The sequence below is a fragment of the Ostrinia nubilalis genome, chromosome 3, assembly GCF_963855985.1.
Source record: "Ostrinia nubilalis chromosome 3, ilOstNubi1.1, whole genome shotgun sequence".
In the NCBI taxonomy this organism is placed as follows: domain Eukaryota; kingdom Metazoa; phylum Arthropoda; class Insecta; order Lepidoptera; family Crambidae; genus Ostrinia; species Ostrinia nubilalis.
This window is the reverse complement of record NC_087090.1, coordinates 11,860,634-11,874,451: the sequence shown is the minus strand read 5'-3', so window position 1 is coordinate 11,874,451 and position 13,818 is coordinate 11,860,634. Positions and strand designations below refer to the sequence as shown.

Sequence of the window (13,818 nt, the reverse complement as noted above, 5' to 3'; positions counted from 1 at the left end):
GGGGAGTTCGAAAGGCGAATATAAGAGGACTTCGAAACAAGAACTTAATAAAAAAAAATCCATTTGTTTGCTTGATAAGATATAGTTCGAAGACTCACTTGTCGAAGGCGGTCTGTATGTCTGCGACCTTAGTGGGGTGGCAGACGATGGCGAGCGCGGCGCTCGGCTTGAACAGCGAGCCCAGCCAGCGGACCGCGGCTTCACGCGCTTCCTCCGCCGTCACCGCTGCGATCGCGCACACCAGCTCACTGGGAGGGAAGGAATTATAGATATTATATTTCTCATTTAAAATGTTTCGGTAGACTATTGGCATAATTATAGTAGCTGTACACTGCTGGCATAGTTTTGGCCGACGACTACATAAATAGTCCCGTGGTAAAATATAACTTGCACTCGCCTCGTTTCTTATCTTGAATCTAATCTTGAAGGGACATCAGGAGTATCTCTATAATATGGATATCAAGTAAACCAAAGATAGCATAGATATTTTTAAAACAATATCTTCAGTAGAATAGCTGACAGCAGCTTCATAAAACAATCTGCTGTGTAGTTCCTAGGAGAGGTTTACGTTCAAGTGAACTGCCATAGGCTGAATGATGATGATGTATATAACCTCGGTGAAGCCTCCCTCAACACAAATATAAATGGCCCTTGATTCCCATCTATCCCCTTCGAGTTTGCCTCCGGGGTGGTAGACACCAAATAGATGGCGTTTACGCGTTTACCACCCCGGTGGCAGGGAGCTTCGTGACGCCGACACAAAACTGTGAGTGACTACTGACTACCCTACGCCGCCTAAACCTACCACGAAGCTGCCGCTGACGTCTGATATCAGTCTCTGTCGTAAAAAAATTGGCCAAGTGCGTGTCGTGCCACGCGCAGTGTAGGGTTCCGTAGTAGTCCTTGTTAACACAATAGTCTTAGAAACCCCTAAGTCATTTAAAAAGACCTATCCAACGAAACCCCACACGATAGGGTAGAAGATGAAAAAAAAATCATCCTCAATTTACATGTAGGGGAGCTAACTAAAAAATTTTTTTTTTTCAAAATTTTATTCTACCGTTTTGTCGGCGTGATTAATATACATACCTCCACAAAATTACAGCTCCCTAGTGCCAATAGTTTCCAAGAAAAACCTCGGATGGACAGACAGACATAACGAAACTATAAGGGTTCCTTGTCAGGACTACGGAACCCTAAAAACACGTAAACTGTCAGCTTACCGCGTGTAGGTGGCGGGCACCTCGCGCACGTAGTTGCACAGCGACTGGCACACGACGTCGGCCGGGCACTTCTCCGTCTGCACCACCTCGAACAGCGCCGTGCTCTTGGCCGACGCGAATAGTTCTTCGTCGAACGTGCCGCCCGCTAAGAACTCTTCCTGGAAACCACGTGGATGATCGACGTGATGAAACATGACTGGATCAGAATAGCTTAGGCCATGGGTCGGCATTCGGCAAGCTTTTAAGATAGAATAATGCTTGTTTCTACCATCAATTCCTAATTTTTAAGTGACCCCTATGGTAACAAATAACAGGAATTTTGTTTACATATAAAAATTAGGGATTGATGGTGAAAATGGGCAAAAGTAAATTATAAAGCCATTAAAATCTAGTTTTTCATTAAAACATTTAAAAAGGAGTTTTTTACATAAATTAGGTGACTAGTTTGCTAGTCATATGAGTTGATTTGACAAGTCATAGAAAAGTACGTCATACGATTGACAGTGTCAAACACTTAATCAGAACGAAGCTCTAAACTGAATTCAATTTCAAGAAAAGATTTATAGATTTGACGTTCTGGCAGGATAGACGCCTGTATTCACAAACGTTACTATAAGGTCTCACAGTGCGCGTGGACGCACAGGGTGACATACGAACCAATCACAGAGCTCTATTCAACGCTGTGCGTTCGATTTGCTGCTTCGCTTAAGGAAGAATTGTTTTTGAATACGGGCGTTAATCTCTTGACTGAAATTGAATAGAATATTTAGTTCCGTTCTGTAATGCACCTGTTCTGGCAAGGTTATAAGCGTTATAGATGTCCACTCACCACGATAGCCTTAGTCTTGGAGTAGGCGGCGACGGCGTTGTTGGCGCGGTACAGCGAGAAGGCCAGACGCGCCTCGTGCTGCGACGGCCGGATGCCGTAGCCGTACGACAGCCCGCAGCCGCGGATCAGCCGCCACATCGGGCCCTGGGGAACAACACAATAATGTTACTACACTCTGCATTAAAGAAATCACACCTACAGCGACATAAACAAAGATTTTTTCTGACACAATCATGGTGCCCCACCAATAGTGTTATATGAAAGCCACACTATTGGTGGGGCACCATACACAGCGAAGAATGCTATATGTATGTATATGTTACGGTCAAAGTGATAAATGTGAAAATTATGAATAATCGCCGGTTATTATGAATAATTACAGACAGTCGCGGTAAAAGTGATAAATTTATCACATTTAACAGTGATTATTTAATAATTCAACCTTAGTACTAACAAATTTCATAAAAGAGAACAACATCTTGTGTACGTGCTCGTGTACAGCCAAACTTTTGAACGTTTTGATATCATATATTAATATAATTTGGCATAATGACTTTGGAATGTTTCTTGCATAATATTACTTTTCCATGATGCCTATAACATAGTGTTTTGATTTAAAGTAGTGTCCGACCGAATGTTCGGTTTCGGTTTCGTTTTCGGTTGAGTTTCGGTAAAAACACGAGTTTCGGTTTAGTTTCGTTTTCGGCGGCAAACTTGCCGAAACTACGACCGAAACCGAATGTGCATTCGGGAGCTTCCGCACTGTTATCGGTCATGTTCGGCGCGTTGAATGAGTGAATAAATTCGATCAGAGCCAATGTCGTGATTCGCTCGCTTGTTTGTTTGCTGTTAGTTTTGTTGTGGTGGCGAGTTTTCGAGTGATTTATTTTGAATTTGGTAAGTTTTATCTCGTTTTATGTCGTTATAACATAAGAGCGGGTAGTAAACATAAAAAAAATATCAATATGACTGATAAAAGTTTAATCAAGTTTAATCTAACCTACAAATTTTTTTTTGGTTCGCAAATGCTATACGTAAACAAACATTAGTTAGGTAGTTAGTAATGACTATAGTGCATTTCATGGTGATAATATTATGGATTCAGAGTTTCAAAGTTCATTTTAGTATTTATCACCGAGGTATCCAAGTGCCAAGTACAGTAGATACTAACTTACGTACTACCAATTTTGTTTTGAGAAATTATTAAGGTAAAAGACCCGACCATGGGACGGGTTATGTAGATGTCCTGAATATTGCGGGTAATTTAAAAAAATCTAGACTATAAATCCTTCTTTTTCTTTTTTTAAACATAATTTGATACCTTTTAGAGTAAAAAGGCGCTTTAGAAATAGAAATAGAAATATTTATTTGTCTTTGAATAGGGTGTACAGAAGGTCGATAATAACAAAATATGATCACCTATCCAGCCATCAACAATAGCATGCAAATATATCGTAGAAATATTAATGTTACTTATATGTATTATATACTTTTTGCTGATTATTTCCTATAGCTTAAAAATTCTTGGAGAGAGTAGAATAATCGCGCGACAAGCCACTTTTGCAATGTGGTCTTAAACTGATTAAAGGACAGTTCTTTAATATCTTGAGGAAGCTTATTATAGATTTGGACACACATGCAGAAACAGTTTTTTTGGATACGAGTACTTTTTGGGATGAACTCAAGGACTAGTCTATTGCAATTCCTAGTATTACGTGGGAAAACGTCTTTGGCTTTTTTGAAAAGATAGGGGTTTTGTTTAACTAGTTTATAAGTTCAATTTTAATGCATTTTAAAGAGAAAACAATAAAGACTGTCTGATTATAATAACGTTTTCTTTATTTTTCCCTCAAAATATGAGCCTTGTAAAGTTTCGGTTTCGGTTTCGGTTTCGGCCGAAATAGACACCGTTGCCGAAATTCGTTTTCGGTTTCGGTTTCGGTCGTAAAACTAGTTTCGGTCGGACACTAATTTAAAGTGAAAAATAGGTTAAGGTGCGGCGGGGGTGGCCCTTGGGCCACCCCTAAGCCGCCTATTTAGTTTTATACACACATAAATGACCTCATATTAATCACATTTACCAAATCATGCGGTAATTATTCATAATAACCGGCGATTATTCATAATTTTCACATTTATCACTTTGACCGTAACATACACATGACGGGTAGGAACTTATCCCACCTGACGATGCACGATTACAGGTTTTGCTAGATTCCCTCGAGTGGAACGAGACTCGTTAACATAAAGCTCGGCGCCATCCTAGCGTCAGAAGTTATAAGCTCGTTCATTAATACAGTATTCGCTTATCATTGGACTAGTTATAGCAACTGATCAAAACAAAAATCTCAATTTTCTTCAGCAGGCGTGGATTTATCTTTTAAAACTGCGGCGGCGCTTAGCTGCATCAGAGACGAGAATCCACACAATTTGTGCACCAGGAGCTCAATGCACGCCACTAGCGACCTTACGGCGCGGCAACAGAAGTCAGCTCGAGCCGCGTGAAGCAGTCGGCGGGCCCGGCGCTCGCTGCACGCCACTAGCGACCTTCGTTCGTTTCAGCCGAAAGACGTCCACTGCTGGACAAAGGCCTCCCCCAAGGATTTCCACAAAGACCGGTCCTGCGCCGCTCGCATCCAGGTACCTCCCGCGACCTTCACCAGATCGTCGGTCCACCTAGTGGGAGGCCTGCCCACGCTACGTCTTCCAGCTCGTGGTCGCCACTCAAGAACTTTCCTGCCCCAGCGGCCATCAGCTCTTCGAACTATGTGCCCCGCCCACTGCCACTCTGCGATTCTGCGGGCTATGTCAGTCACTCTGGTTCTCCTACGGATCTCCTCATTTCTGATTCGATCACGCAGGGAAACTCCGAGCATAGCACGCTCCATCGCTCTTTAGGTGACCTTGAGCCTTCTTATGAGCTCCCTGGCATCCAGGAACCGCCCGCTCGCTGGTCGTTCACTGGGCCTCGACCAACGTCGACTCACCCGGTGGGCTGGTACCGCGCCGAGGGCGGGACAGTGGTGCCAGGTAGAAGCCCAGGCAGTCCGTCGCCAAAGCGACGCCAAAACCACCGACTGGCAGTAGCCAGTCGAGATGCAGCACGGGCCATGAGCACAAGCTCGACGCCCGAACCGGCCAAGAAGGTCGAAGACCTGTGATGATGATGATGATATGAGGCCCACAGTGAGCGACCACGTCTCAGATCCGTACACCACTAGCGACCTTACGGCGCGGCAACGGGAGTCACCTCGAGCTGCGTGAAGTAGTTGAGCGCGACGGTGAGCGGCGCGAGCGCGGCGGCGGCGTGGCCGGCGGGCCCGGCGCTCAGTTGCACCAGGAACGACTATCTATCTACCTATAAATATAGGTACTCACACGTTTTAGTCGGTTGTAACGTGGTAGTATTGTTGCAGCTAAAATGTTTCATTTCACTCTTCTAAAGTTTAAAATGCTCTTCTAAAATTTTTTACGCGAACTGAGTGGAACTAGACGTGTTAACAAAGTGTTCTCTGTTGTTCTAGCGACAGGAGCGTCCCGATTCATTAGTACAGTATTCGCAACAGGAGTCACCTCGAGCTGCGTGAAGTAGTTGAGCGCGACGGTGAGCGGCGCGAGCGCGGCGGCGGCGTGGCCGGCGGGCCCGGCGCTCAGTTGCACCAGGAACGATGATTCCACGCCGCCCACGCCCACCACGAAGCCGCCGCTGACGTCTGACATCAATGACGCGTCCATGTACAGCCGGGGTCTGTCAAAATTACGAAAACGTTACAGGGTTTCTCCAACCTTACGACAATGTTACGAAGTCTGACAAAATTACTAAAGCATCACAGGGTGTGACAACATTACGACACCGTTACGGAGTCTAGCAACGTTAAGAACGACGTTACGGAGTCTGATAACATTGCGACGTTCCTGGTAGTGTTGTCGATCGATAGTCGACTATCGATAGCCAAACTATCGCAAGACTATCGATTGGTCTATCGATAGTATTGCACATATTCAATAATATTGCCTCGTTTTCAGCTATCGATAGTATCGATACTATCGATAAGCCAATCGATAGATAAGGATTTTTCAGATGAAAACTATCGATAGTTTTACTATCGTTAGTTCAGCAACACTAGTTACTGGTCTATTTTGTTCATTTTAGGTAATTTAATAACTACAAATACTACAACCTATATTTTTATTATTTAATTCATAAAAAAATATTACATGTACTTACTCTAGCGGAGTGATCTCGTTTTCGTGCGCAAACTGTTTCCAAGGCTCCGTACGCAGCTTGTAGCGGTCGAAGTCCGTCGCCAGGTGCAGCCACGGCCGCGCCGCGATACACCTGCAAAGAGTCGAGGCCTTAGATATTAGATTTGACATCGAATTTATATGAGGCGACACGAATTAAGAGCTCACATGCACGGGTGATTTATGTCGTCATAATTGTTTCGTCAGTCATACCAAGTACTTGTAAATGTATGGAGGTGCGCGCATGTGACACGTGACAGTGACAGAAACGTTTTTGTGATCTCTATGCGCACGCTCTCCATAGTATGACTGCACAATTAGGAAAACAAAAGCCAACGCTATCAGCGTCGGATTGCCGATTCGAGAAATGCTAGTTCGATCCGTTCGCCCACGTAGTACAAATAGGTATGTGTTTTTTTGCGTAGCTAAAGGGGTCAACGGACGGAGCGTGAAAGCGTCACGCACGGCGCTCGGCGCGAGCGGTTTGCTAATTTCCAACTATGACATTGTGATTTCCAACCGTATGACATAAAAAATTAGGTTTGATTTTCTTACTGGTCTCTTCACCGCGCCTCGCCAGTTCGGAGCTGCAGTAAATGTACTTACTTGAAGGTCTCCTTAGCGTCGCGGAGGGCAGCTGAAGCGGCGTCTCCACCCGCGTTGAGTTGCTCCACCAGCTCCTTGAGGAACTTGAGCTGACGTAGCACGGAGCACCAGTGCACGTTACTGTCCTTACAGTAGAGTAGGTCACGCAGTGTGTCGTATACCATCTTGTGGCCGTTGCGACGGACCTGAAGGTGTAGATTATAATTTGGTTATTTAGCACCTTTATTTAAATAAAATCTACGCACGGACGTTTTAGTAACGAGATTCAAATATCGAGAATATCTATCAATGGCTTTGCAGATGAAAGAACATGTTTGTACGTCTGCTTGCAGGCTGAATACATGGGAATCATATTAGCTATAAGTTCTGCTTTGCATGTAATTATGTATTCTAGCAAATAAATTATTGAATTTGAATTTGTGAAAGCGAAAATTACAACAAGCGTGCAATATAAATAGAGTAATTTAAACATTGTATTTGTTATGTAGTTATAGCTACGTATGTACGCATGTATACGGTGGCTGCGCCCACCGTCCTTTTTGATAGAATAAACAGTGTGCTAATAGCAAGCAAGCGTTTCACTCGTATCCCTCGTAACGGACTTAACACTGGCGACAGATTACCCACGTTTACACAAAATAAAAACGGCCGTTAAAGCATGTCTAATTTTGGCATTTTATCAACGTTTGACCACAATGTGCAAGATTGGAAAACGTACAAAAGTAGAATATCACAGTGGTTCATCGCAAATGATATCGATGCGAAAAATGATACGTCGGGAATAAAAAGGCGAGCGATATTGCTGAGTGCACTGGCGGATGGCACATTCAAGCTGGCAGCGGACTTGGCGTTGCCAAAAGAACTTCAAGATTTACCATATGGACAGATCATCAACCTGTTGGATGGACATTTCACACCTAAACGATGTGGCTTCAGCGAGCGGTACAAATTCTACGCAGCAACGCAGCAACACGGCGAATCGCATCCCCAATGGGCTGCGAGGTTACGTGGGCTAACGGCGCACTGCGGATTTAAAGATGTGGAAGAGGCACTCCGCGACCGATTCGTCATGGGGATGGTAGCAGGTCCTGAACGCGAGAAGCTGTTCGCGCAGGACATGGACGGGCTGTCATTGGCGAAGGCGGTCGAGCTGGCGGAGAGCATACACTGTGCTCGCGCAGGAGCTGCATCAGCGTCAGCCGCTCCACTTCAAGAAACGGTTTTTAAGATAGTGAATAGTTCCTCGAAACCCAAGAATAACGTTCGTTCGGATGTGAAGTGCTTAGTGTGCGGTCGTTCAAATCATGAGTCATCTCAGTGTCGATTTGCTAATTATAAGTGTAGAAAATGTAACGTAAAGGGTCACCTACGAAAAATGTGCACGAAAGTGAATTTTATTTCAACGGAGGATGTGAGTGACGATGATGACGGTAAGGAATTATTTAATATTCGCTCAGTAACTGGTGAACCAATGACGGAAATGGTAACAATAAATGGAATGCAATTGCGATTTGAAATAGATAGTGGATCTGCTGTCACGGTGATATCAGAAAAAATGTATAACTCTCATTTTAAAAATCAGCCATTGCTACCCGCGGACGAAAAGTTATTTACTTATACAGGTAATAAAATGACGTGTTTAGGTTATGTTCGATTACCAGTTACTTATATGCAACAGACTCGCATTCTCGCTATTTATGTTATATGTAATGGGGGCCCGCCGTTACTAGGCAGAGATTTTATTTCGAGTTTTAAACTGGAATTGATTCCGTGTAATTTTGTCACTAACTCGAGTACAGTTGTTCAAGAATTGCAATCACAATTTCCTGAGGTTTTTTCAGACTCATTAGGAGCCTTTAATAAATATAAAGTCAAGCTACAACTAAAGCCAGATTCGAAATCATTTTTTTTTAAAGCGCGGCCAGTAGCTTTCGCTTTACGAGATAAAGTAGATAAAGAACTAGACCGTCTAGTAAAGTTAGGTATTTTAAAACCGGTGGAACATTCAGAATATGCATCTCCAATCGTGCCTGTGCTTAAGAAAAATGGGTCAGTTAGAATATGTGCAGATTATTCAGCTACGATAAACAAACAATTACTTGTCGAGCAATATCCGCTTCCAACCGTTAGCGAGTTGTTTTCAAAATTGCACGGAGGACAACAATTCTCAAAATTAGATTTGTCGATGGCATACAACCAATTTTTACTAGATGAAGAGTCACAAAACATTACATGCATTAATACGCATCGTGGTCTATTTAATTACACTCGTTTGGTGTTTGGGTTGTCAAGCGCGCCATCGATATTTCAACGGGCTATGGAAAATATACTCGCTGGCCTGGACGGTGTCCTGTGCCTGTTAGACGATGTCCTAGTAACTGATAACTGTCCAGAACTGAACTTAAAAAAACTACACATAGTTCTCAAAAGACTCCAGGATGCTGGGTTAACCCTGCAAAAAGAGAAATGCGAATTTTTCAAAAATGAAATTAATTATTTAGGTTATATAATTAATAGGGACGGGTTAAAGAAAGACCCGAGGAAAGTGAATGCGATTGCTGACGCCCCGGTGCCTAATAATGTTAATTCATTACAATCCTTTTTAGGAATGGTGAATTATTACAGGAATTTTGTGCCCAATGCTTCTAGTGTCCTTAGTCCTTTATACGATTTACTAAAAAAAGGAGTTAAATGGCATTGGTCATCAGTACATGATGAGGCATTTAAACTTATAAAAAAAATTTTAATGTCGGATCAAGTTTTGGCACATTTCGATCCCCAGGCAAAATTAATATTAACCGTAGATGCATCCCCGAACGGGTTAGGTGCTATTTTATCACAGATAGGCAGCGACGGGTTAGAACGGCCTATATCATTCGCCTCGCGAACACTAAACTCGGCAGAAAAACGATATTCACAAATACAAAAAGAAGCTACTGCCATTGTATTTGGAGTGCGTCGATACCACCAATATTTGTACGGAAGGTCTTTTCCCTTTTTATTGCGAATCGATCATAAGCCACTTATATCCATTTTTGGGCCTCATAAAGGAATACCGGAAGTGTCAGCAAACAGGTTACAAAGGTATGCGATGTTTCTCAGTGCCTACAATTATAATATAGAATACGTGCGTAGTGCTGATAACAGCGCAGACTACCTGTCGCGGGCGAGCGTCCCGGACGCGCGGGGGGCCCCGCGCGGGGAGGGAGGCGCACACGCAGCGGCCGCGGCGGCGCTCGTGGACCGGGCGTCTTACGTCAACTTTATTGTGGAGGGAAATTTGCCTATAACGTTAAACGAGTTGCGTAAGGAAACTAAAAACGACGTTACCTTGTGTAAAGTAATCGACTACGTTCTCAAGGGATGGCCAAGGAAAATGGTTGATATAAACGTAAAACCATTCCACTCTTGTCGACTGCAATTGTCCTATGAAAACGGATGTTTAATGAGAGGACACAAGGTAATTTTGCCGGAGGTTTTGCGCGCTAAGGTGCTATCGGAGCTGCACAGTTCACATTTCGGCATTGTAAAAACAAAATGTGAAGCTAGGTCTCGATTCTGGTTTCCAGGTATTGATAATGATATAGAAAATATGATTAACTCTTGCAATATATGTCGGCAACTTCGACCAACACCAGCAAAAGCGCCCCTGGCGCCTTGGCAATACCCCCCTAAACCTTTTTTTCGTATACATATCGATTTTTTGGGTCCAATTAATAATCGTATGTATCTAGTTATCGTTGACGCGTATACAAAGTGGGTTGACATTTACGATATGACTACCTCAACGACTTCTCGAAATGTAGTAAAAAATATGTATGATTTTATGTCAAAATATGGATTACCACACACAATCGTTAGTGATAATGGAACAGCGTTTACGTCTAGTGAGTTCCAAACATTTTGTGCAATTAATGGTATTGAACATTTAACATCACCAACATACAACCCGGCTAGTAATGGCCAAGCTGAGAGTTATGTTAAAATCATTAAGAAAGGAATAAAATCATGCATCCTTTCGGCTAGTCATCAATACGACCTTCAATTAAAAATGTCTAAATACCTTTTCGATTACAGAAATTCTAAGCATTCCGTCACAGGGTTCTCACCAGCTGAACTAGTATTTGGTCATAAACTTAGGTCGCGGTTAGATTTACTTAAACCTACGCCGCCTTCACCGTCACTCACATCTTCTGCTAATAACGTACAACAAAACCAGTGCTCGCAGATTAAACACTATGGAGGAACAAACAAATACATTTACAAAGTTGGCGATAAAGTAAACTATAAAAAATATTCAAATAATAAGAAATTTGAGTGGTAATTTAAGTATCCCTCGTAACGGACTTAACAGTATTGTACTGTGCCTCAGACGCAAAACCTTACTTTATTTCCCTTCCCGCCTCCAAGAGTGTATTTACTTACAGTCTTATACTTTGTTCTTTAAATAGACAAGGAATTTACATTACCTGAGCTGCATCGTTGATCAACCGCTGTGCGAAGACCAGCAACCTCTCTTTGGTCAGTTCAGCTGTGTACAGAATTTCGTACAAGTGGTTCACAACCTCTTCGTAATCTTGGGGTTCACACTAAAAAAATCGAACATGTTACATAATAAATTTTGTTTTGTTAATTTGAAAGTGGACAAAAATATTTGGCGACCCCTATTTAGGAGACTTATGACGTAGGTTGTATGTGTTATTTTAAATTAAATAATGTAATGTAAATCACAAAAAAAAAGTAACCCAATTTATTTCCACAGTGTAGGAACTCGTCTTGCATCCCACATTATGTATGTATTTACATAAGGACAATGTAACCAATAAAGAAATCAGAAACCAAGCAAAAATTATAACTTACCCTTGTATCAATATGCAAGAAATTCCCGTAGCTTCCAACCGAGAAGTTTCCTCCGGAATTGAAGCCGATGTTATTAGAGAACAGCACCGTCAGCTGTTCAGTGGTAGAGATGACGTCCTCGTGGGGGATAAGCTTGTCGCCGCGCCGGACTGGACACTCGGCCAACGCGTTTAGCAGCAGAGGGAGCCACTTGCGGCACTTCTGCTCCACTGACGTCATGTCTAGGACTAGGTTGATCTGGAATATTTGAAATTTTGTTTATAACAATGTCGCTGTTCGTTTCCTTGATAAATAATAAAAATAAATTCCTACCTATTTAACGTAGGAAATAAGTTTTGTATCGAATACAGCGCTTTTTCAATATTTAATCGCTAAAAACATGAAGAACATGCAAATTTTCAATCCCATGACGTTACTTGCCACGCTAAAAAAGCGCGCAGCGTCTCACACTAGTAAGTATAGATTCGATTGACATGATTTTTTAATATTATCTACAGTTCGATTAAAACACTATTCGCGTTGAGATTGGTATCTTCTTTAACTGGCTTGTAACCTGAAAACAAGACTATTGAATACATAATAGAGAAGAACTACACTGAACTGTCCTTTATTTGACACTGACAGGGGGGCCACCGTCAATAGCGGATCGCTAGTTCCGACTTTTGCCACGGTGGAAACCATGTAGTTGAACGAAGAAGGTGGCGCCCTTCTGTCAATGTCGTCGGTGGGACATTTCAGTGTAAAGCCTGGTCCGTGAGCACGTAGAATTTTGTCCAATGACCCCAAGCTACCCATCCTTATCGCTCGCGCGTAATTATATTGCTGTCGAGACTGTGCGACGCGCGCCCGCAGTGAGTGTGCGAGCGCGACAGCAACATAATTACGGGCGAGCGATAAGGATGGGTAGCTTGGGGTCATTGGACAAAATTCTACGTGCTCACGGACCAGGCTTTAGTGAACTAAAAAAGATGAATCTTTACATGAATATTTTGAACTTACATAAACGAAGTTGGTCTTCAAGCTGTGCACCCTGGTGTAGAGAGGCAGCTCCTTCAGGTCGAAGTGCGGGCAGGGCTCGCCGCCCGTGCTCCAGGTCTGGATGACGTGGCACTTCAGGTTGTCGCACGACGGCACCGGGACCGACGCTAGCGTGCCGGGAGGCGGTGGACGCTGGAATCACATTATCATTTAATCCATCAATGCTCACGCTATCAGGTTGGAAACTGAACCAGTTATAACGGGGAGATTCTACAAAAAGCATTTTATATAACTAATCATCATCACCGTCTTTTTTTTTCTGCAGGAGAATGATGTTTGCTTTTACCAGAGGCAAATTGAGAATTTGGCGTACATTCCTCACGCTGGCAGGGCGTGGAGGCCTGATGTTCATATATTTATCTGTTAGTCACCTCTTATGATATCTATGTGAAGAGTAGCGACTATTAACGAAATCTAAAACACGCTTTTTAGAGGATTTGAAAGAAAATAAATAGTTTGTTTCTTACATTATTAAATTCAGTGGCCTCTTCGAGCAGACGCGCTTTTTCAGCTAATCCACTCTCACCCAGTTCTTCTTTTTGCGATTCGATCCTATTTTTTTCTTCTTCTGCCATTCTAAAATAAAATAATTGATTTATCAAACACTTTAAATAAGGCCTGATCATTGCCCAATAGTGGAAATAGTGGAACATCAAGGCGCTAAGGGCAGGTCTGTTAGACTATTTGTGTCAGGGTTCCGATATACAGGGTGTCCCGTAATGTAACGTCAAGCCGGAACTGGGTGTTGAGGCAAGTTGTGCTGGTTATCAGAAAAATAAAAAAAAAAATCTATGTGGCATATTTTAAAAATAATAGGCATTTAAAAAAAAACAAAAAATTCTACTCCAGGTGACGGTCCTTTTGCTCGTGTTGCCACAAATCTTCACTTTTTCCAAATTTTTTTTTTATTATGTAACCCTGAATAATGCTTCTCTAAATTGTTATCAAAATTACAAAACCAGCTGCTCCAACTTGATGAAAAAAATACATTATTCCCAAAAAAAATATCAAAATAAA

General features: G+C 42.5%; 1 protein-coding gene across 1 annotated transcript in view; it reads right to left on the bottom strand.

Annotated features, from left to right (window-relative positions):
- LOC135088173 (uncharacterized protein C05D11.1-like) overlaps positions 1-13,818 on the bottom strand; it is a 29,255-nt gene that overhangs the window by 587 nt on the left and 14,850 nt on the right. Inside the window, exons 9-19 of the mRNA XM_063983061.1 lie at positions 13,269-13,377; positions 12,763-12,933; positions 11,764-12,000; positions 11,373-11,492; positions 6,904-7,088; positions 6,281-6,391; positions 5,626-5,800; positions 5,303-5,398; positions 2,053-2,196; positions 1,224-1,381; positions 99-248 (exon numbers count right to left, since the gene is read on the bottom strand). Coding sequence (XP_063839131.1) covers positions 99-248; positions 1,224-1,381; positions 2,053-2,196; positions 5,303-5,398; positions 5,626-5,800; positions 6,281-6,391; positions 6,904-7,088; positions 11,373-11,492; positions 11,764-12,000; positions 12,763-12,933; positions 13,269-13,377 — 1,656 coding nt within the window. The remainder of the gene's footprint in view (positions 1-98; positions 249-1,223; positions 1,382-2,052; positions 2,197-5,302; positions 5,399-5,625; positions 5,801-6,280; positions 6,392-6,903; positions 7,089-11,372; positions 11,493-11,763; positions 12,001-12,762; positions 12,934-13,268; positions 13,378-13,818) is intronic.